The 23,726-nt window shown below is 44.2% G+C and overlaps 3 protein-coding genes across 3 annotated transcripts; 2 read left to right on the top strand and 1 right to left on the bottom strand.

Moving 5' to 3' along the window:
* Positions 1-2,687: 2,687 nt before the first annotated feature.
* Positions 2,688-7,274, bottom strand: LOC135489512 (uncharacterized). Its single transcript, XM_064774899.1, has 13 exons — positions 7,182-7,274; positions 6,781-6,912; positions 6,146-6,223; positions 5,748-5,934; positions 5,575-5,651; positions 5,228-5,375; positions 4,945-5,135; positions 4,737-4,838; positions 4,389-4,600; positions 3,982-4,272; positions 3,737-3,812; positions 3,156-3,535; positions 2,688-2,830 (listed from the first exon to the last, which is right to left on the bottom strand). The coding sequence occupies exons 1-13, from the start codon at positions 7,218-7,220 to the stop codon at positions 2,689-2,691; spliced, it is 2,055 nt and encodes a 684-aa protein (XP_064630969.1). The 5' UTR covers positions 7,221-7,274; the 3' UTR covers position 2,688.
* Positions 7,275-12,945: 5,671 nt separating this feature from the next.
* LOC135490029 (sperm microtubule associated protein 2-like) lies at positions 12,946-18,229 on the top strand. Its single transcript, XM_064775676.1, has 7 exons — positions 12,946-13,390; positions 14,184-14,211; positions 15,017-15,079; positions 15,456-15,590; positions 16,102-16,239; positions 16,366-16,618; positions 16,781-18,229. Exons 1-7 carry the CDS (start codon positions 12,946-12,948, stop codon positions 17,072-17,074), a joined length of 1,356 nt encoding a protein of 451 aa, XP_064631746.1. The 3' UTR covers positions 17,075-18,229.
* Positions 18,230-18,877: 648 nt separating this feature from the next.
* Positions 18,878-23,384, top strand: LOC135489223 (aspartate aminotransferase, cytoplasmic-like). The gene is made up of 8 exons (XM_064774472.1): positions 18,878-19,001; positions 19,228-19,409; positions 19,840-20,058; positions 20,397-20,501; positions 20,716-20,866; positions 21,167-21,332; positions 21,485-21,627; positions 21,726-23,384. Exons 1-8 carry the CDS (start codon positions 18,887-18,889, stop codon positions 21,860-21,862), a joined length of 1,218 nt encoding a protein of 405 aa, XP_064630542.1. The 5' UTR covers positions 18,878-18,886; the 3' UTR covers positions 21,863-23,384.
* The last annotated feature ends 342 nt before the right edge of the window (positions 23,385-23,726 follow it).

The following is a 23,726-nucleotide window of genomic DNA, read 5'->3' as shown; positions in this document are numbered from 1 at the left end:
CAGAGGACTCTCGGGTTTGATAAACTTCAAACTTTCTCTGCGGTCACTGCTGGTGGAGGAGATCACCACCACTGGTGTTCGCTCTGTCGTGAGGCCAGAGAGAAGTGGCGATATGTTCGGGCTGGGCGTTGGTTGACCATTCGGGTGTGACCGGTTCTGTTGCGGTGAGTGCTGGTAAGACCACGACGCTCTGCGCCGATCTTTCTTGCAGCTGCGCCTTGGTGACTTCTGAAAATGGATGAAAGGTACCATAATCTGTCCACTTTATCCTAATTTGGCCAAGAATGGGTGTTTTGTTCAGTTTGAGTCGCATTTCCGGCCTCCAACAATTTATTTGATTTTCTCTCTTCATGCCAGCAGCATTTATCCCAGTGAACATTTAAGATAAAGAACCGACTCCAGAATCTGGGCTACATCCTCCCAAGACGGTCTGTTTTGATCACTATTGGTTAGAATCAATGATACCGGCTTCCTCTTCCTTCACTGGCCTTTCTTTTCTGTACCACCTGCACCAAGGTTTCTTGTACAGATCTGATGAAGAATGCATACTTCTTCAAGGCACAATAAACTAGTTCAAGTTAGGTTAAAGTTGGTCCAAGCATTCTACCCGACTGGAGCCCATCCAACTCGATTGGGTCCAGCTAAGGCCGACTGAAAGACTACAGCACATTTCGTAATCTTTAAAGACCTAACAATCTGATGGTGTCGTCAAACCTTAAGACAAAGACATCGGAAAAACACTCAGATGTAAAGAAATGACCACAAACCAGAAATCGCCACTATCTTGATGACAGCAAATGGTACATCTACTTACCAAATTTGGCTGCTTGTCATTGGGATTGACACGGATGGGCGACATGGGTCGCAAAGAGCCGATGGGGACATGTCCCAACGTCCTCCGGCTGTGGCGTAGAGGTGGCAGGATGTAGGAATCGAGATTGCCTCCATCAGAAGAATGCGTGATGGTGGAAGGTACGGGAGACAGGCTGCTACAACTGGACGTACATGTCTGACGTCCAGTTCTGCTCAGCCGATCTCTATAGCCTGGACATTTCGTCCGCTTCCTCTTGTTCGCTTCACAAAGAAAAGGCGGCAGCGATGTGAATGAGGTGAAACTCGAGCTCATGTTCAAACCGTCGACTTGGCTGGTCCTCGATTCGTACAGCGAAGATTCCGAGCTGAACAAGACCTGGGTCTGTGGTGGACTCATGTCACGCTCCCCAGGCTCTTCATCCGAGTTCTCCTGAATTGCAACAAGTGACGCAGCATCCAACCTTGCCGGAATCACGCCCATGAATACTTCATCTGAGAGTTCCGAGGTATTGTCCAGGTTATGTAGGTTGCATGTTCCAACAGAAGCTTCCCGCTGAATCTCTGTAAATTGCGTGTTTTCCTCCTCGATCATCTGCAATCCGGAGGGCACACGCTCCATCATGCTCGGGCTGCCAACACCAATACGGACGCAACGTTGCCTCAAAAAATACAAAATCTTACCATACGAAAAAATCATGATAATTGTCGTGATGCACAAGAACATCAATCGAGCCACCGCACAGATGAAACTCTCCATGCTAATTCTGTGGAGATCACTGTCGCAAACACGACCTTGCCGCGGGAACACGCCATCGATGGTCCTGGTTTGGTTGGAAGTTGGAAGTCCAATGTTATCCATTAGAACAATAACGCCATTCATCGCCAGGGAGATTAAAGTTGCGAGTCCAACGACGAAGACGTATACTCCGAACTTTGGTGTCGGCGAGAATGGTTCAGTGATCATCCTCTTTTGTCGGAGGCTGTTTGCAGACACTGCTGTGTAGATGGACAACTCCGCGGCAGCCTGGATAGCTTTGGCCCACAGAAAGTCTCTCCGAAGTGTTGTGGTCTTTGTGCATGCTTCCTTGTTGAACAGCGCAAAAAGGTGGAGAGCAGGCAAGACGGAGGATGCAATGGCCCCTTGTAGAATGATAATAGCGATTAGGACGTTCTTCTTCAAAGCAGTCCAGCGCTTGATCATGTGGTACAGAATGTAAGCATTGGTAAATAAACTTAAAGACAACACCACAGAGAATAAACTCCCAGATGCTATCTCCATTGAATTCAGCTCCATTGCCATTGCAAACTGTCATGTACTTGCCCTGCAGTGTTTTCCTCCAAATCAGCGAGTGTATGAAAGCCGTCAGAGGTCTAATGAGGACTGTCCTTGAGCACCAATACGCAACCTTTTCATGACACCAAGATGTGCTCGAGGTCTTGCTCCTGTCTTACATCACTCATGGCGGAAAGTCGAGCAGGTTCGACTCCGAAGCGTTTTTAAAGGGACCCCTTGGAAATGGACTCTCACAAGTGTGGATAAAATGTAACAACATCAAGATTGCTTCGAGTTGGTCATCACTAATGATGAAATACATTAGCGAGTGTGATCTGGGCGTGGGTCTTATACCGCAGAGTAGTTTAAACTCACTTAACCTCAACACCAGCTGGGCTATATCTATATTCACTTCGCCGTTATGAAAGTGTAATGGCGGCCCTGCTTGTTCCGAGAAACATGTTTATCGTGCAGATGAAGAGGTGTCATAAAGTCCTTGTGGATAACCTACAGGATCTCAGGAACGTCAACGATAGTAATACAATTGTTATATTAACTTACACCACAACAAGGTGATTGTATCTATAAGAGCGGGGCTTTTATTAAAATATATCATCCAGAAACGAAAATTCATTATCAAGGGCCGATGACTTCTTTTGTGGACTGTCGACCACTGCTTTGGAAGCCAAAAATTTAGGTGGCTTTTCATCTTCATCGGAGACGTCTGGTGGTCTTCTCACAGCCCTGGAAGGAATGTGAAAGGAATCAAAAACAAAAAGGCAACCAAAATGTACCAGACGGTAAACACTTTCAAATAACTTTTCAAGGGGGATGTTTTACACTACTAGACCGGCCTTGAAGCTCACCACAGGCCATAAGATGTCAGGAAAGGGCCATATTTTCTTTATAATGAGATGCCCAAAAAGACCATCACTTCCAATCAATGACTCTAACCCACTACATCCACCAAAGGGTGTCAGGGCAGGTCCATTCCTGTCGTAAAGTCCATTATTTCATTTATCTGTAGCACCCAGCTGAACATCTCGATATCAAGAACAATGACCTATACCTTGTTTTTGCAGGCTTCGTCTTCTTTGACATTGGTTTACCACTAAAGATATCATCCAAGCTTGATTTCGTGGTTTCGTGTATGTCTCTTAGTGCGGGCGTGACTGCATCCTCTTGCAAGAAGACAGCAGTGGAGTCTGCTGAACGTTCCACTGCCATGGATTCATTAAATTCCTCTTTTACAAACTTAAAACTTTCTTTTTGCAGGTCCTGTTCAATTTTAGATTTATCAGAAGGAGTCAGAAGGTGACTTCTTGGTCCTTCTGTTTTAGGAGACAGAACATGCCTTGTCCCAGTGTCTGGTTTATAATGAAGGGCCTTCAAGTCCTCGGGTTCAGCATTTTCAGACATTTGATCACCCATGAACGCTTCTCCTTCACCCTAGAATAAGAGAGTGGAAGCTTACAACAAGTTCAAAGGAAGATTGACAAAACAGCTAAGATAAGGATCGCAGGAAGGAGACTTGGCTTAAGGGACCTTACACAACAGACCAGCAGTATGGTGGGTACAACAACTCCCTCAGATGGCAGCTTGTTTTACCGAAGTGGGAGGTATCATGTTTGCTTCTAGGCAGTACCGTACCTGTTGAAGTATGGCCTTAGCATTGTCCATCAATTCAGATGGGCTCATAACGTAGACTGTCGTGAAGATCTGACTCCTGCAATACATCAAAAGATGGGAATGAAAAACGCAAGCAAGGCTAATGAAATGGTTAATAGATTCCAACATGAACATCTCAACCATGGAAATGTACAGACCACCACGATGGAGAAATGGGGAAATGCTCAGAGAAGACAATACAACCACAAATGAAATGATACACTTACGTCTTCCTGGGTGACTTGCGGTCTTTTTTTGGAGTATCCAACATCTTGTTCAGGCTAATGTTCTTCTTGACCATCCACTTAGGCAGGTCCTGCCCCATAGTGGTGGTGGTGGTGTCTGATGAAGCAGACGATCGCCGAGATTTAGACGATGCTGGTGAAGGCCGAGACTCTACCTCAAGGGTAGGGGCAAAGTTCTCAATTACGGACTCCTTTGTTTCTTTTTCTATCTGTTCTAGTCTGCTGCCATCTTCCGTGATTGGAGTGGCATGCTTTTGGTAAAACTGGTCGAAACTGAAAACGGAACAACATGGATAGAAACAATGGCCACAGAGAGCTTATTCAAATGGGCAGAGGGGTTTGCCGAAATTGGAAGGAATTCTGACAGACAAATCTTTTTTCTCACACACCTCTCACAAGAATCTTTTGACTGGGAACACAGATGAATAGATATCCTCCCATTCAGCTGGCAGCAACTGTAATGTATCTCGTCCACTGTGTCACCTTTGGAAGATAGCAGTGGCATTGAGGCCTCAGGAGCCGTGGTTTTTGGCCACGTCACTTTCCTGTTCTTCAATACTTCTGGGATTGATGGGGATGTCGCCATTGTATAAGAAGTCACCTGGAAGAAGAAATATTGAGGTTAAATGTGTAAGTGTGACTAGACGGTAACAAGACTGAGTTTGACATGACGAACAGTCATCTGCTTAGCCATTGTTTACCGTGCCACTTTGCAAAATGGGGCAAAAGCTCCTTACCAGTTTTGGATGGTTGAAGACACGAGATGCCCTGATGTATCGAACTCCCGCATTGTCAGCACACTTCATATGGTCTTGTGTTGAGTACAAATACATGGTGGCCTAAAACGAACAAGAGGATGTCATCTAATCGCATTATCTTAGCTGCAATCATCTAAATTTTGATTATCAGAAAGCGATTTAACTAAATCATTGGTCGTTTTCCTACCTTGTGTGATAGATCCAGGTGGAAGAGTCGACTGCCGAGTGCCAAAATACCCGGCTGAGGATGGACGAAGAATGAGGTGGAGGACTGGGCAGCGTCGACGGATAGAACAAATACTGGAATGGTGTTAAGTTTGGAGACAATCTTTTTCAAGATGACTCGCATCTTTTCATGTTTGTCAGTTGGGTGGATACCTGAAAATGGATCAGTTGGTTTCATTATCAACGTACGTTCGAACACAAGTCAATAGAAATAGCAAATAGGTAATTGAAATGGAGCAACTTACCTGTTACATGGCCGTATATGAGAACCACACAACCACATGAGTTGGCTTCACACCAAAGGACAATGGCAGGGACCACTCCATCCATCACACTGTCAGAGGCCTTCTCTACTATACCTTGGTACTCAATAAAGAGACATGGCACCTCAAACTGAAATGAAATCATTGTCTATTACTGATCCAAAACGGCTTTCTACCAAAATCGGAGGTTTCCACATTGACTGACCTTTGGAAATACGACATAACTGAATGGAGATAGTCGATTTTCCTAGAACCTACCTGTTCGCAATGTGTAGCCCTTGTTTGAATTGAGCTAGAGTAATACCACTAAAGACTAAGCCATGCAGTACCTTATGATATGAATGAACAACGAATTCCAGTGAGACGTCAACTATGTTGTTAAACCCTTCACCATAGGCTGGCGCATCTGCAAAAGGGAAATCATTTATCAATTACTGATTATCATCATTCTGTCATTGAGAGCAAATATGTACAAGTCGTAAAATTCATTTGAGATGCTCACCACTTCCATCGCCCACATCAGTCATCCAACGCTCCAGCATGTTCTCCTGATATGGACAAGGCTCTGATTGCGTTTCATAGGCATGCGTTTCAAGCCAAGTGGCTTGGAGGTAGGCAACTGTCCACAATAACTGGTCATACCCGCACTTTGGTGTCAGATTAATGCAACGAATCGAACAGCCTGGGATCTGGAAAAACAATGATAGCATCAGTCGAAGTCTGACAAGACGCTAAGCTATCAATTTATAGACCCTGTCAATTGCGCAGCACTCTTGCGTGGTTTTGTAGCCAGTTTTAGTTTGCTGTGACACATATAATCAGATGAACCAGACACTTTACCCCTCTAACCCAACCAAAGGGCCCAATTGCCATGAAAAGACGAATACTGCCATGTCTCACCTTATCCTTCACTACTTTGATAAATGAAATCCTTTTCGACTTTGATCCATTTTCATCATCTATTACGACATTTTTACCCTGCAAAAAAGAGAGCCTTTGAGAGTCCACTCTGCCCACAGTACCAGGCATAATTGAAGCATTCCAACCATTTCTGAGCATAAATCAGGATATGCAAAGGTTGTTGAATGTGAAATGTCATTACCTGCAAACTGATAACCTCAAATATATTCATATTTCTTATGTACTTTATATCATACATTCAACAAATATAGAAGTTTGAAGCTAATTTTTAACCAAACTGTCAACTCATTTCAAAATTTTTTCACTTGATTTTTAGAACCTAGTTCAGTATTTACAGAGGGGGAAGGGTGGTGCAGGGCAGGGGGAGGGCAGGGGGAGGGAGCGGGGCAGGTGGGGGGGGGGGCAGGGGAGAGCGGGGGCAGGGGGAGGGAGCGGGGCAGGTGGGGGGCAGGGGGAGAGCGGGGGGGCAGGGGGAGGGGGAGAGCGGGGGCAGGGGGCAGGGGAGGGAGCCGGGCAGGTGAGGGGGGCAGGTGGGGGAGAGAGTGGGGTTGGGGGGGGGGGGGGGGGGGGGGGGGGGGGGGGGGGGGGCTGGCAGGGGCTTTTAGTATACAAACCTGTTTAAGTTGAGTGACAGCTTTGTTGATGACGTATCGCAGTCCAACCTCGGGTTTACTCTCCAGCTCCTCTTTTATAGAGATTCTCACATAGTGCACGGAGAAATGACTAAGACAATACAAGGATTTTCCCTGAAAAGGTTGAAACTCTTTTTATTTCACTGAGAGTAACACTGGAGGTATTATCATATACAGCGAATAAAGCTGTCAATGCCTATTAACAAAATACGTAGACCACTTCCCCTTTAACAACAGGTGCTGATTATTATACATTTTACGCCCCATACAACCACCTACAGCGCTCCATAGAATATCATTAAACTATCATTATCAATGTGAGATATAACTAGGCCCTATATTGTGACGTATATCTGATAGCCAGTTGGATGGCGGAATCTTACCACCAAAGGCGGTCCAACTAAAAGCACAAGTTCGGTCATATCAAGATGAAAATCGGCGCACTTCCTAAATACAATGCAGCTGCTATGTCAAGCACTCAGCAAGCACGTGGGGATGCTATTCTATAGTTCTTCGTTCTCACTAGAGATGGCGATAGCGAATGTATCTTTGGCGGGCATTTTGAATGCGGATCGGCTTGATACACACCATCACGTCTACTCATCCACCTGGATCAAATAGAGGGCCTTCGATGGGTGTTAGCCGGATCTGCTGTCAGAAGGTCACATTGGGACAGGGTCGCCGAGCTAACAAATGTCCAGCCGCAAGAAGTATCTTCACTCCCGCCAAAATTGTGGTCCCACAGGAGATTATATCACTGAAGCAAAGTCTGGATGAATACTACTGAATTGCTAGACGCAAGAAACGTGCTGGATGCGCTTTGTCGTGTCCCCTGAGGCAGTCAGACCCTTGTTAGTGTCTACACACAGTAGTAATGCCTTCCTGCGGTAAACCGGTCCTTGCTCCCGAACCACACCGCGTCTCCTGAAATCACCATCTGAATTACTGTATGTCAGTCGGTCGTCAGTTAGGTGAACCTGATCTAAAATCGATGATAAACACGACTCTTTGATTACGGTTTCGTGGATGGCAATCGATCATTACTAGTCAAAGTATCAAGGACTGGAGCAAAGCATGATAATGTGACCACCATGCAGTTCTCTGCGCTCGCCGTGGCAAGAAACCTAATTGCTCAAACAGGTTTTCGGTATTTGAAAATATCAATATGTAATTTGAATAACTACATGTAGCATCAAATATCCGCGGGGCCGAATGCGGTTTTCGAACCGTCATAAACATTTCGGGTGATCAACAATCGATCGACTTATACTCCGTCATCAACGTCCGCTGAAATGATTGGTGCGCAATGTTGCGTCTACGGCGGCTCGAGACCGAGACGCGTTACCAAAGGCGTTGCTATGTGACGCTCCGGGATTTTGGCGGCGAATATGCCATTACACGCGAGTTGAACCAATGAACGGGGCTTGCAGACGATCATTAGCCGGCGTCTGAACACGACAGGACTGTAAACATAGTGTACAGCACGAGGAGAAATGGCAGACACGGCGGGTAAGTCATTTCTTCAGTTGGTTTCAGAAGTTTGTTGTCCCAAATGTCTTAACAACCATCTTCTGACGGGGGGGGGGGGGGGGGTATTCTGTCGCGTCGTGTCCTTTTAACAAGGGAACCCGGAGCAGGCTAGGGAACGTCCCACTGAAATCTTGGTCTTATTCTTCTTCTTCCTCTTCTTCTCGTTCCGATGTTCGAAATCCTTTAGGCCTGATGAGCTATATGATCTTGTCTTCGTGACGCGTTTCCCGTTAGCTAGTAAGAGGAGTGTATCTGTGTGATGTGCGGTATAAGGGCGTCTTGTTCCTGAAGCCAATTCTCGCTCAGAACATAACGCACAGACGACCACCCAGATATTATCTATTGAAGGGGATGTGATCAACAAGTTGGTCCGATCACTGATCGAGAGACCAGGCGAATGGAGCTGTGATTCATTGTGTAAGCTCGCGAATAGAAGCAATGGGTTAAGTTATGGTAGATGTTTTGAACAAATTTTATTAAGGCAACCAAAGTTGTGCATTTTTATCCATGGAGGGCCCGGATCAATGGGATATGTGGGGAACCTACTTATTATTACAGAGTTATGCATTGTGCGGCCAATGTTCCATTAGGGAAAATCATACACATATTTCGTCAAGTTTAGGGCCTAATTACCTTTAGTATTTGGCTTAGGCGCGCCTGTGTGTGGCCATCAGTTCTACAGCAACGACCAGGAAACCTTAAATGCACCCATGCAGTGTCGATCGAACGCGGCACGATACCGTTAATATCTTATTGACCCTTTCTGGCCAGGCTTTTTCAGAAATCACCTTTTTTTCTCGCTCCTTGCCAATCTTCTATTGTGAAAGTTAATGTCTCGGTAAGACACCGGCGGCAGTCCATTGTCTTCATAAACATAGTCTTCTTATGGGGAGGGATGAGGCCGATTCACTGCGTCCGGAGTGTGTTCTGCACGGCAATACCATGGACCGTGGTCACTCGTAATATCTATTGTAAAGGGACTGGCAATCTAGAGGGACCTTTATAACTTTTACAACAGTTAATAGTGAAAGTCACATTTGTGTTGTCCCACGGTCCAATCGTACAACTCAGTACTGATTAGTGAGATTGAAAAGTACCGAATAGAAAAAAAAAAATTCTTATAAATCTTTGCTTTGACCATGTCTGCATTGTTCAGACAGCATGATCAATTTTACGTCAGTCAAAACTGCTTCCCGCCAACACGTCCTATTGATTTCCCGAGTGGGTTTCTCTATCATTATGAATAATGCAACGCATTTTAAATCAACAAGAATTCGCCGATTTTTGGCCGGTTAATGTACCTGTATCAATATTAACATACACACACAAGCAAATCTGGTAGTTTCTGAGTGGGTAAGAGGTGTGTAACATTCGTTTTTGGTCCGACACAAATAGCGGAACATTGCCTTTTTGCCAGTGGGAGGATAGGTCAGGGAACTCGCCGGGCAACCTTAGTCTCCTCAGTCTTGGATTCAGAAATTCATACATCAATGAAACAAAGGATAAAGTCCCACAGCCAACGGACATTCAGACACATCAGAGACAACCTCCGACATGAAACAACCACATGCCAAACATCATCTACCCGGCACTGACCGATATCTTGATATCTAACCTGTCGGCTTACTGGACTAGCTGTTGGACTCTAAACCTATCTTGACTTCTAATAGCGACCTGTGTCACGACCGCGGACAAACTTGGCCGGATATAAACAACAATACATGTACATGTATATATATTATTGATAAGTTTTGTGGAATTCATTGTAATCGGATTGGATGTGGTGATGTTTGTAGCAGTTTCTGGTCGTTGTCTTGACGACCATACAAACGGCGGAGTCATCTCTGATGAGTATCAGCCATCATCTGCAGACCGAATCAAATACCGACTCGCATCAGTGGAGATCCGTAGCGATTGAACTCTACTTTCTCGTTCACATCAACATTTCTCAGATGGGACTGTTTGACGTTTAACAGACGGACGGTGATATCGGGATCAAACGTTTTGAAACGACACTGATTTCTATGCAAAGCAGCGGCGACATATAGTTTATTTGAGAGGGAGGACCAGTATTGAAAGCCTGACCACCATCATTGATTTTTCTATAGAATTGAACACGCTTCAAGCCTCGTCATATTCCTTGAATCACAATGCGAGGACCAACACGGCAACAAGGTTAGTGTTGAGGAACTCCCTCTCGTTACCATGTTTACCGTCTCATGTTATGACTGGCTGTGACAAGACGGGGAGGTCCTGTTATAACTTAATTGGGCATCTACCAAAGATTAATCATACACTTTTTTTGCTGAATGCGTCACTTCAAGTATGAATAAACCAATCAAAAGATAAAGGCCTGTTAATGGTCGGTTCCGGTGACTTGTTATCCACGGTCATTGGGTATTAAAGGTGATTGAGTGGGTAATTACTCGTACCAGACTGATAGACTTTAGTGTCCAATCCTGCAAATGTCGTCTTTGCAATGTGAACAAATCTGTTTTATTCCATCACAATATATTTTTCTTTGGCCAAGGTATGATTGGGCAAAGGAAAATCTTTTGCCCATACTTGAGGTATTGGGCTTTGTAAAATCTTGCCGAATACGAAAATGTCTGTCGCAAAGAATGGTTAATCGCACGGAAAGCTCATGTTGGATCGCGTGACAAAATCTCAAAGAACTATCGCGTTGATATAATGCATAACACTGGTCAAATACATGGTCGTAGGAATAGAAGATATCCATTTTTTTCTCAATCCCATATCAAGCTTAACGCATACTTTGTGATGAGTGTATGACAAGACAGGCATACCGTCTCGTCAAATAGACCAAGAGAGCGATCAGCTTTATTTGGCCTCATCTAATCCTGCTAAGTGCCATTGTCAATCACTGTCCCACATTACACTTAAAGGTACATGCTGTTCGTACTATTTGCGGCTCGGGAAAAGAGGAATGCAGTCATGCAAAATGCCATAGTGCAGTTATCATGCATGCAAAGTTGCTGAAACTTGGAAGCTTGGCGATTTGACACAACAGCGTTGAAATTTATATTCAGTTCATACCAATTAACGAAGTTGGATATTCAATTACAAATTTCAAATTGTTGACGAACTGCGTAGGCCTTTAAACATAACGCGCTTTGTTCACGATAGCGCCATAAGTGTGTGTTGGCGGGTCTTTGAAGTTTTGCTGTACTTTTACTGTTTTGAGGTAATTCATTCATCAACTCAGAACCACAGCAATCAGTCCAACGTGAGCCTGACGCTTTTCCACTCCACTTCAATATTGAATGTTTAAGTGATTATTGAACCCCAGTCAATGATAACAAATTAAAAGCGAAAACGAAACGTATGAATGTCTTAATGGCCATTTTGACAGCATGGAACGCATGCTGTAACTCAGCTAATGGTGTTTTTATTATGATTTCTCGACTTAATGGATTATTTTCAATCGTCTCGGATTACACTGATTATTTTGGTTTAATATATTGAAAATATTAGACTGGTGTATTCGCTCGTGGCGTATATCTTTCATAGCCGTAAGTCGAGAAATGCGTGCATTGTCATAGCAGGAGGTGTGTATGTGTTAATACCCCCCCCACTATAGAGTAAGCATACATTCATATACACATGAGTCCAAGAACAAGAATGGTGAAACTTGTCAAACCAAGGGGCATATGAAATCCAAATGAAATATTTTTATAAATATCAGACTGTATTTGTTATCAAATCATACAAGTCCAATAATGTATTATTGAATTGTTACATTGGAAAGCTTGTGGTATATTACACTAATGGATTTGTATAACCCATTCGTGTTATGAACAAACAGTGTGTTATCCGACCGGTGTGACAAATGGCCAATGGAATGAACACAGTGCGTGATGCCTGTATCACGCCAATGAAGAATGACATGCTCTCGCGTGCACTGATATACTAGTATTAACATGTCACCACTTGATCTTAGCATGGACTGGACTCAGGCTTGGCGAATATCAGTTAGTTATTTTTCACATTTAGCTTAATGGATTCATAACCTGTAGTCTCTGAAAACACACTTAATGCACTTGGAAGTCATATGAAAACACGGGACGAGGTCATGTGTAAGAAACTTCAGTGGTCAAAATGAAACAAACGAATTAAGTAACATGCATTTGCTTAGTGACGCGGAACAACCAACGTCAATCAGAAATTACTTTGATTCTGGCTGGTCTTTGCCACGGATTTAGAAAAAGGTGTCTGTCGTTTTGCGAAAAAGCTTAAGTCCTCATGCCAGTGAGGTCTGCACTCCCCGCTGCGACCAAGGCTAATGTTCTGAAGGCGATCAAGAGATTTAGGTGTAACACGCCCATGGGACACCAATATTGAATCATTAAAGTGACTTCTACATCAACGTATCGAGGTGGATATAGACGCACTTGTAAATATCAATTAGCCGACTTAGTGTTTAACTTCTGGGTGAAAAAAGCTGGACCAAGCCGCTGAGCTTGATATCGGATCAGCCTACTCCCGTTCTTTGGCCCAGTGGACAAGTTTTGCGGATTAAAAGTTGAAACTTTTGACTTGACGTCGATATCCTGGTCGATATTTCGCACAGTGTTCTGCGGTTGTGAGGGTGTCAGAATGACTGCGGTAGCTCTCCCCCAGTCTCTGCCCCACACGCGGGAGACCTTCCCCGCAATCGAACCCAAGCAATCCAGTCTCATTAGTGCGTTCGTCATCTACCGAAACCCAAACCCAGTGAAACGGAGGCGAAAAAGGAGTAAAACGAAACTCCCCCAAATCAATTACGGATGGAGCCCGAAAAGTAGCTCTCGAGGAAAGCGGGCGTCTTCTGGTGAATTGCCCGTTATCGACTCGAAGGAAAAGGCGAATGGGAATAAGTCTGGACGTTCGAAAAGTGATTCTTCGAGTGGAAAAGGAACCCGTTTGCCGCCGATTGAACAGAAGTATGTGGACTTGGTCGGAGCGTCTGCAATTTATAAGAATCCGCCGCCTCAGCGTCCGAAGGATGCCACAACGACGCGACTCAGCGGGAGACGGAGTTCGGACAGCACTCAGAAGTCTGGTGAGTTGACCTTGCTGACCCCGCCCTTGTTTTTGATCGTCTGCATTCAGCTAAAAGCAGAGCTGTTCCTATTTGACCCTTCCCTGCATGGAGACTCACTCGGCAAGACACCCATGAGCGTGCTGTGATAAGAGGACACGTCTGCTGGGTGGGACGCGAGACGGGCTCGGACAGACGTTCCATCCATTCGGACAACGATTTAGTTCAGCGCACAAGTCAACTTCGAGCGGAAAAGGGACTGCACCAATCAACTCTCACAAATACATATTGCTTGCGAGCAAGTCGGTGGATAACTCCTGATTTATTCATCAAGTGGCAACCTGTTGGAATGAGTATTCAAACACGGCCAGTGGTGGCAGACACTCGATAAACCTGCGTGCTGGAACATCACGATTGTGCAAACACTGCAATGAATCACTGATAAGATCGCACGAGCTTGTGCCATGTCATGTCACTACCAATATTGGATTTGAATAATGTAACGTCGCGAAAATAGTTCATCATGAAATTTGCACGAGACATTTCAGTAAACACGAACAGGTTCTAGGTCGTGTCTTTTTGTGTCTTTGACAGTATCAGTCAGTTCCGTTTGCAGTTTACCCCAAGTGCCATTCATTTCACTCCAGGCGGTTTGCCTAAAATGTTAGATGGTTCACAAAATATGAACGCCGATATTGGTTGTCCTTCCAACCATCACCAAAGCAGACCTGCAGGGTGCAATAGAGCAACCTGTCGCAACGATATTTTCCGTGTCACCTTCTTTTCATAACTGTGCCCGTTTCTATCGTTTCAGTGGAAAGCCAGCCCCGGGAGAATCGGCGGTAAGTCAAAACAAAACATAGCAGTCCTCCACTACGCGAGGAAAGAAGCGGGGCGTTCAGCGGCTTCGATCTTGAGATCGAATAACCATCCTTGGATGTTCCGCATGTGTAATTGCTCCACCATACCATGTTGTATTACCACCAGTCATTCAAGGGCGAAGTGTCTTATGACAACTGCTACTTCTGATTTGTTTCTTTCTGAGAGTTAGTCTCAGTTTCAGTTAACGCCCTGTCCGCGGTGGTTCATAATTATGTTTTGCACAACTTTACGAAGAAAACCACCACCTGGCTAAGAAAGGTGAACTTTTGACATTCCATCTCTGTCGTCATCCCCTGCAGAGAAGTCGGGGAGTATTTGGTTGAAAAGTGAAAGCTTTGGTATAATCTTGACAGATCTCTTTAAATCTCTCTTCATTTCGCATGTGTGTCGCGTTGGTGACTTTGGCAGATTTTGTCACCTCATGGAGAGACCTTATTTAAATTGCGGGCGCGAAGGATCAACAAACGCGCTTAAAGCCTTAAATCCCTCTTAAACTACCCTCTTATGGTAAAGAAAATAGGCCTAAACAGAGAGCAGTGGCACGATATGGTGTGTTAGCTGACCTATTCCACGAACTGAGGCCCACCCCACTCACCCGCTGCCGAAACCACTCGTCGATGATAAGCATGCAAAACAGATTTTATTCGATGGATCATCTCTGTTTGAACATCACTCAACCCGTGCCACGGCTATGCCTATAACCCCCCCCCCCCCCCTCCCATAACAGTAGTAACCTCTTATTGTTGCCAATATGATCTATTGCAGAGAGCGCCTCATCACGTTGGCCCGTCCCAAGGAACTGAAAACAATATGGATCACAAGTCAAGGGTATGTATAATCACACAAGATGACCTGGCGAAAACTGACAAGGACGCCACCAGACGCAGCGAGCATCATATCAGTCAGTGGGTCGGTAGAATACCGAAGTTACCGTCATCCAGAAGGACGATCTTCATCAAACGCTTCGAAACGATTGCAGAGATTGAAACATTCAAAGTTCAGCTGAAAATCATAGGCTCTGCTCCTGATTGGCACATCTTTGCTGGATTAAAGTGCCCCCCCCCGAATATGACATTTGTGTCTATGTATAACTGGAGTAGATGTAAGCTTCACCATCCAAAACGACTTGCCACAAACTGCATACACTTCACCCTGAAATGTAACTGAACTTTTTTGTAATTCCGTTTCCCCCGTTTTTTTTCAGTCCCCGAGTGATGTGGGGTACGCAAGACATGCTCTGGCCAGTCACAGGCGCTGCCAGGAGTGCGGAGGCGTCCGGTCGGGTGGTAGAGCTCGCTAGTCCAAAGAAAGTCTTCCAAACTGGAGTCAGAGTTTCCCGGTAAGAAGATGAAAGGAACGAGTGTTTCCTTTCCTCAATTGTACAGCGCCAAAGGCGACTTCTGGAATACGAACTGATCTTCACATCAGTCGAAGACGGCATAACGCCCTGTTTTGATACTGATATTTTGGCCAAAACTGTTCCATTGGATCAGTAATTGGCAGATAGTAATATGTGGTGATCTTTCGTTCGCTGACTTATCACGCTCGATGATGACGATGACGGTGCGTCCTAGCCTATCTGTAGGCTACTACGCCTGTTCATCGCCATGACCAGCAGCTGGTATTGACAGAAAGGGGATACCGTCCTCACAAAGTGATTGTGCAGTGGTAATGGTAAGGACTAGGCCACGATGACATGTTTTATCTCAGTCTTAATCAATAGGGTCAGAGGCTATATCAAAAATGGAGATGTATTGATTTCTTTATTATCTCTGACAACTTAATAATGCAATTCAATCTATTGCTCTTCTATACACACTGTCAATCAGACCTGTCATGATTCCTTTCAGACCAGAGTATGTGTACAGTTGTGGTCGGTCGTCAGTGCTGTATGATGTGAGTCCATTGGCGATGAGAGGCAGTGCTAGTGAGAGGGTGGCCGCTCTGGCTAGTCCAAAACAGCCACCAAAGGAATACAGAGATGACAGGTGAGTCCAAGTGTACTTCGACGGATGTGTCTGTGATTTTGCCTTCTATTACATAAACAGTGGGTTTATTTACTCTAAAGTCGAGGATATGTACATTTCAAGTCTGTTCCATTCCTTTGTTTACAGACCACAACATGTCTTCAGCTGCGGCAGAAGTAGTCCCATCTGGGGCGTCAAGGAATATAGTGGCTACGAGCCAACGCCAAGACTAGAGCAACTGTCAACATCGAAACCACCACACTCAGATTTTGTACCGAACCGAATGGTTCAGACACAGATTCCAATCCATGCACTCAACGGGAAGTCCACCAGTAGGCTGGAGGCCCTGGCCACACCAAAAAATAGACCAGAAGGACCGTTTCGGGAACCACAATGGCCGGTAAGTTAACTAACGCGAATCCGATTGAATTTGCCAAAACTTTACTATAGCTGACCTTCTCTACTGCTGACGCATCGTTGTGGTCCCTGTTGCATACTCCGATGCTATTAGTTCTTGATCTCAATAGACTGTCTCAATCTCTTCATGAATCTCCCCTTTCAGGTGGCATTATCCGCCAAAAAAGCCAGCGCCAACCAGCGCTGCGTGGAACTCGCCAAAGCAAAGGGTGTGGCAGATGGTTACGTGCCGAACAGGGAGGAAGCTCTTTGGCACGTAAGTCGCGGAGCCAAGAGGGCGACGGCCAGTGGGCGGGTCAACGAATTAGCGGTGCCTATCATTCGGGCTACCATGGACCATGTGCAATTCGATCCAGATGCGTTCTTGGTCTCGCAGACCGCCTTAAAAGGAATATGCTCGAAACGTGTGGAGGAGCTGGCCCAACCCAATCAGCGATAGGCGCTCTTGCCTCAATTAATTATGGACACTATAGTCTCGAGGATATTTCCAAGATACCAAACGTCCAAACTGTAAAAATGTCCCAAATCCCCGACTCTCACCATTACCCTCCCTGAGTCCATTGCACACATCTTTCCCTTCAACATGTAGGAAAGAAATTGTGTTCAGATCTAACACGCAGTACCTTAATCTTATCAATTTAGTCACTGGAACACGTGTCTCGTGTTTCGTCAGTCTCACTGTATCTGACGAGTTACAAGTCTTTTTTGTAAGTCGTCGTCTAATTGGATGCGTGTTGCGCTGTCGTTTATGGTAGATGGAGCATGCATCGGACAGGCAAACTGCACCCAAGTTGGATGTGAACGCTGGGAAACACCAAGACGTCGTCATTTTGGCCCCAACGTAGAGAATTTGCGCTGATATCAGCGGGGATTCACCGACTCCTTCGAGAGTCAATCATTGCATCAACATATTACATGTATTCTCATTTCATTTTTGTCTAATCCACTGAAAGCATATGGCTGTGATAGTGTTCCATGACTGCTTAGAAGTATACAGCATATCAATTTATATCCTGTATAAAGTGTTTTGTAAACGTATTGACGTATCATTTTGTGAACGTGCCAGATCGACTTTGGACAAAAGGCTGGATACAAGGGTGACTGGGTCTGTTTAGACTTGATGTTTAACCTACCAGCGTGACGAGTGCCGACTTCGAAGTGCGATTCTTAAGCTCTTGGCTGGATCCATCCTGACATAACTAGTGGTTTTAAATATACTCCGCCTCTCGTTATTTCCTTTTGTATACGAGGTAGGAGTATCAAAAACCTGATCTCAGGGTGACCTGGCCCCTGCTTCTAGTAATGCGTGCGCATAACCCAGCTAGCTGACTCATAGTTTGCCTTGTCAGATGAGCATGCCAGGGGCCGAAGCTAAAGATGACCATACCAGCGACCTTGGCTAGTTATATGAGCTTACCAGCGGTCTTGGCTGGTCAAAAGATCATACCAGTGGCCTTGGCACCATGGTCACTGTGATGAGCATATATACCAGAGTTTGCTGGTGATGGACATATCTTTACCCTCACTGTTGTATGTATTTTCTATGAAATTGATTTGCTTCGATTTGTGTATGTGATTTGCAATAAAAAAAATCTGCGAAAAATGTCATGTTTTCTTTAAACTGTTGTTACAACGCCGTCATTACACTGGAGCTCGCTGGAGACCTTATAGAGCTTTCAGGACATCCTGGCCATTTCACTTGGCATAACAATCTTATTAGTGTCCATGAGGCTGTTACAGATCAACATCATCTTTCCAGCAAGTGCAGTCTGCATAAAAAATCATCATCAATGATATAAGATATAAATGAAAGCAAAAAGAAAAAGAAAAAAATATCCCAATGGTGGGTTCGAACCCACGCCAAAGGATGCCTCCAGATCACTGAAGAAGTGCGCAGTTTTGGCTACACCACGTGACCATGATCAGCCAATCAAACTCCGAGAATTATTCTAAGTGTCAGTTCAGTTTGGGAATTATAAATTCGCCGCCGGCCAAATGTGCAATTTACATGCACCCGCTGAAATTGTCACATAGTCCAGTAGGTCAAGTGAGACAGGCTTGGCAACTGATGATCACCATTGACGACGCTTAGAGACTGCCAGAATGATTGAGCCGATTAATTCAGTTTTGGCATCCCCTAAACACGCACCCTGCAACCTCGTATGTAGAAGTCCATATCATATCTACTTGTACGCAGTGTTGTATTGAACGCAGTACAATACCGAACTGGGTCCTTGCTCTTGACTTCATCATGGCGGCCAGCAGGTTCGGTTCCGTTGAAGACGCTCCCCCGATCGAAGTTTTTGCTCTTTCAGAGGCATATAAAAGTGATCCGTTTGAGAAGAAAGTATCTCTCGGTGTTGGAGGTCAGTTACATCCTGCTTTCAGACACAGTCAATGAACATTTTCACTGGAAAATGAGGTTCTATTAACTTGTCCTTGATCAATGTCACTCCATGCACTGCAATCTGCATGCTAATGTTCATGATCTGTTAATACATTATCAATCATAATTTCCTCGAAGGAGGACATTTTCCTGGTCACTTTTCTTCTGAATCAAGTAAGTGCATCCGATTCATGTTCTCTTTCCAGCATACAGAACCGACCAAGGCCAGCCATGGGTGCTCCCTGTCGTTCGAGAAGCAGAGAAACAGATGGCTGAAAATGCCGCCCTGAACCATGAATACCTGCCGATCACTGGCAACCCAGATTTTGTGAAGGAGTCGTGTAAGCTTGTGTTGGGCGACGATTCAACTGCAATAGCAGAAGGACGGGTAAGAGACAACTTGATCTTGCTAACTATATAAGATTATAGGCCTAGGGCCTAACGACAACATTTCAGTTGTATGGAGATAAAAAAGTTTTTCCCACTGTTAAAAACATTCCACATCCATGGCACCGGCAAAGAAACCTGATAATTGAATGTCATTGTCAGTCCTGAGCAGCATTCATCATCCTAGATGAGAGCTAGTGCTAGCCGCTAGGCCCCTTGGCCTCTTGTTACTCAGTATTCTAGGTGTAATATCATGCTCAGCTGAGCAACTTGCCCGGCCTAGAGTTTCTCAGTTAAGTCTGGTTAATTGTCATCCTGAAATTGTGCGCATGGCCTTGCTTGTGGGTTTGCACTGACTTTTGCCGTTATACATGTAGATAATCTGATTTGAAGACATTTCACTCTATGTTGCTGTCTTCGGTTTGTTATAGGCTGATGGAGCCCAAGGTCTTGGAGGAACAGGGTGTATCTATGTAGGTGCTGCTTTCTTGAGGAAGTTACTAGGATATAACACTTGGTATATATCCAGTCCGACCTGGGGAAACCACCGGGGCATTGCCAAGAATCTGAACTATGATGTGAAGGAGTACCGATACTGGGACCCTCAGACCAGGACTCTGGATATCAATGGTATGGTAGAGGATTTGAAGGTAGGACTCCGACCAGTCGAGACCAATTACTGAAATAAATATTCCAATTATTCTCTGTGGTTAACTAATTGGGTCAGATGTCTGTATCTGTTTTTTAAAATTCGTGCTATTAGATCAAACTGTTCAAATGTGACCCAAGTCTGGCACTTTTTGATTGATCTGCAGTATTACTTTTCATAGATAGAAGAAAAATCTGCTTCCATTGCTGTCCTATTTGTCTGCAATCAAAATTGTAAATGATCATTTTCTCTTTGTCCGCCTGTGTGGTGATCAGCTCCCATATTGTGTGCCAATTACCAGCTTTGTCATTCATTGTCGTTTGTCTATTTCTATTTTAGAATGCCCCACCCAATTCGGTGATCGTGCTTCATGCCTGCGCACACAATCCAACTGGTGTGGATGCCACTCCGGATCAATGGAAAATGATTGCTGATGTTTGTGAGGTAAGTATGGTTGCATTTTACTTCCTTGAGTCGTTTGGCATGAATCAGCCATCTTCCTCCAATTACAGACTTACCAATTCTCGTGTCCTTGCTTCACCTTATACTGTCATTAGCTTGAAGAACACAATCTTAAAAGGTATCAAACTGTTGACTGTGAATCGAAGCCATTCCGTGGAATTCTCTACTGTAATGTTGCTTTATCTGATTCTTTCAGCAAAAGAACCTCTTCCCCTTCTTTGACATTGCGTACCAAGGCTTCTCTACGGGGGATCTTGAAAAGGATGCATATTCTGTCCGCTATTTTGTTGAACGAGGCTTCGAATGTCTTGTTTCACAGTCATTCTCAAAGAACTTTGGTTTATACAGTAAGTGGATTGATTGCTTCACACTTTGCTTTGTAAGTTTTAGTTTTAGATTTAAGTGCTGATAGTCTTCGGAATAGTTCTCTCAGTTGCGATCCTAAAGCGAGTGCTTCATCCAGTATGACATGGTATTTCATCCAGTATGACATGGTATTTCATCCAGTATGACATGGTATTTCATCCAGTATGACATGGTATTTCATCCAGTATGACATGAGGTAACATGAGAAAATAGCTCTTCAGATGCCCATGCCTCGGGTGTATTAGGTCTGACGTCTCTGACTCCGCTATTTCTTCCCTCAGATGAGCGTGTTGGCAACCTGTGTTTTGTGACGAAGGATGCAGCCAACAAAGAAGCGATCAAATCACAGCTGAAGATGATTATCAGACAGACGTACTCCAACCCTCCTAACCATGGTGGACGCATCGTGGCAACGGTGCTGGGTAATCCTGCCATGAAGGCACAATGGTATGTGGCGACCCTTCATGTCAATTTGATGTGGTGACGTGTTCTTGTTGAATTCGATGATGGTTGAGGAATTCACGCCACACTGGCAGTGAACCGTGTGTATATGCTGCTCATTATCCAGTGATATTCCATATCTTGAATTGCTTTTCCAGGAAAAATCATGTCGGTGTGATGGCTGGGCGTATAATTGAAATGAGGAAGCAGTTGTTTGAAAGGTTGACCAATTTAAAGACTCCAGGGGTGTGGGAGCACATCATCACACAGACTGGCATGTTCAGTTACACAGGATTAACAGGTACGTTTGAGGAAGGAATTGAGTAGATGAAGCGTGTTCAATCCATGTTCTTACATTCATTCCCCAGCCTAATGCCTCCAACCTTCTCTTCTTTTCAGTGCCACAAGTGGAGTACTTGAAATCCAAATACCACATCTACATGCTCAAGAGTGGCCGTATAAACATGTGTGGTCTGACCAGCGGGAATATAGATTACGTCGCACACGCTTTTGATGATGCTGTTCGTAACCACTAAATGAGCCAATCGCCAGTATACGATGTCCTCAATTGTTGAACGGTGTCAAAGAAACTTTAGAGACCTTACAACCCAAGTGCCAAAAATCGGAAGCCTGTAAATCTGAAGAGCTTCAAAACTTTGACCAGTGTACCACTCTTGTCAGATTTTGATGGCTTCTGTCATGGGAAGGGCAAGAGGCAACTTGAATTGTTGAATATTGCGATCTAACAAAATCTACTTAGATTTATTGATGCAAATTTGGTATTGTGTTTAATTCAAGTATAAAAACTGTCCAAAGTCGGGGTAGGCTAGTATTATTATTATTTTGCATAACTGATATTGGTTAGGGAAATTTTAGGTGTATTCTCCAGGAAAATCTGATGTGATGAAATCATGATATTTGGTCTAAAACGAGATTGACTACTGGACTTGTAGTTCCTGAGTTTATATTTACACAGCTTGTACTGGTTAGAGATTCAAGGGGGCTTTATGAGATAAGGTCATGGTTGATATACTGCACCAAACTGTCTTAGATGGTTTGCCTCAACCAATCAAATGCTTGCCATTCAAATCTCCCAACAATCACTTCATGACTAAGACGAGAATCTGGCACAAATGTCATTCTTAGAAATTGCGCATCACGTGACTTGTTATGGGAGACAGACAAAGAATGAAGTTAAAAACATTTGCATTAGATGCACAGTAATCATGTTCATTCACTGCGAATGTAGATAGATTTAATACCTGTAGCTTTATAAGATTCACCTTGGTTCTCTCTCTGTGTCAATTCAATGTGCTAACATTAGATCTTATGTTGGGCTCCTTGTTCAGATTTTACATGTGGTAAAAACCATATTGTTATTCTGAATGGTTATGAAATCATATTGAAATTCATTAAAAACCAATTTGATGCTTTGTTAATTTTGTCAAATTATGAATCTGTAAATTTTTTGTTATATTTACCTTTTATTATTGGATTCATGTATGTATCAAGTGTCGGATCATCAAATTATAGCTGACTGCCAGATTAGATTTAGGTTGGTCCTTTCATTGAAATCCTTGTTTAACAGCAGAAACATGATTGTGAGTGAAATTGCCATTGGTGACTGCGAAATTCCACCACCAGAAGCAAACTGATACTGGAGCCTTTCTTGTTTTTGTTCTGAGTTCCACTGGACATGACATTAATAGATACTGCAGTGTCCAGCAGGTGTATAACCAACTCCTTGTAGATAGCAGTACATTGTCCAAGATAATGTGATATCTGTGTCAGAGTAATGTATTACGAGTTTAATCTTGGTCCTAAACAACACCAACATGGCCTTTCAAATCACTGGAGACTTCGAAGACAGGCGTCTGAAGTCGCCCTTTTGGCTTATTTATTTGTATAGAGGGTGGAGGTGGTTCTCCAGCAAAGTGAACAACAGCGGACTCCCGCTTTGTTGAAGACCAGGTTCAGCTCTTAATCATGACTCAGAAACTTGCAGTTGTACAGCTCTATTAGGTGATCAAGTGTTGATTAAAAACCAGATCGAACGCATGTGATCTTGCCTCATTTTTCTTGTCCCACCTGCTAGGTGCCCTATCATCAGAGTGGTGAACCAAATTCCAGTAGCAATAGCCTCGCTTCAATCTTTGCGGAGGATGAAGTTGAGGGGTGAAAGGAGTACATACACCCTCAGTAATTTAGCCACTCTGATCTGGGTAAGGTCCAACTCGCCCACATGGACGGACGGATTTCAAGAATTGGCAAGGCCTTGTGACGAAATCCCGTGTGCCATAATGCCTACGGAGCCTGTATAGCATGCACAAGAGACTGTATAGCATGCATAATCCAACTGCATCGTGATTATGAATGGACATCCCGATTCATATCGAAGGT

This window comes from Lineus longissimus, chromosome 6 (assembly GCF_910592395.1).
Source record: "Lineus longissimus chromosome 6, tnLinLong1.2, whole genome shotgun sequence".
NCBI classification, from domain to species: domain Eukaryota; kingdom Metazoa; phylum Nemertea; class Pilidiophora; order Heteronemertea; family Lineidae; genus Lineus; species Lineus longissimus.
The sequence above is the reverse complement of the archived record's forward strand: the minus strand, read 5'-3'. Positions and strand labels throughout refer to the sequence as shown.

Coding starts and splice junctions, on each gene's coding strand:
- LOC135490029 (XM_064775676.1), top strand. CDS start 12,946: ATGACTGCGGTAGCTCTCCCCCAGTCTCTGCCCCACACGCGGGAGACC. Junction 13,391..14,183: donor GGACAGCACTCAGAAGTCTG/GTGAGTTGACCT, acceptor CTATCGTTTCAG/TGGAAAGCCAGCCCCGGGAG. Junction 15,591..16,101: donor ACTGGAGTCAGAGTTTCCCG/GTAAGAAGATGA, acceptor GATTCCTTTCAG/ACCAGAGTATGTGTACAGTT.
- LOC135489223 (XM_064774472.1), top strand. CDS start 18,887: ATGGCGGCCAGCAGGTTCGGTTCCGTTGAAGACGCTCCCCCGATCGAA. Junction 19,410..19,839: donor CTGCAATAGCAGAAGGACGG/GTAAGAGACAAC, acceptor GGTTTGTTATAG/GCTGATGGAGCCCAAGGTCT. Junction 20,867..21,166: donor AAAGAACTTTGGTTTATACA/GTAAGTGGATTG, acceptor TTCTTCCCTCAG/ATGAGCGTGTTGGCAACCTG.
- LOC135489512 (XM_064774899.1), bottom strand. CDS start 7,220: ATGACCGAACTTGTGCTTTTAGTTGGACCGCCTTTGGTG. Junction 4,601..4,736: donor TCTTCAACCATCCAAAACTG/GTAAGGAGCTTT, acceptor TTCTTCTTCCAG/GTGACTTCTTATACAATGGC. Junction 4,273..4,388: donor TCAAAAGATTCTTGTGAGAG/GTGTGTGAGAAA, acceptor TTCCGTTTTCAG/TTTCGACCAGTTTTACCAAA.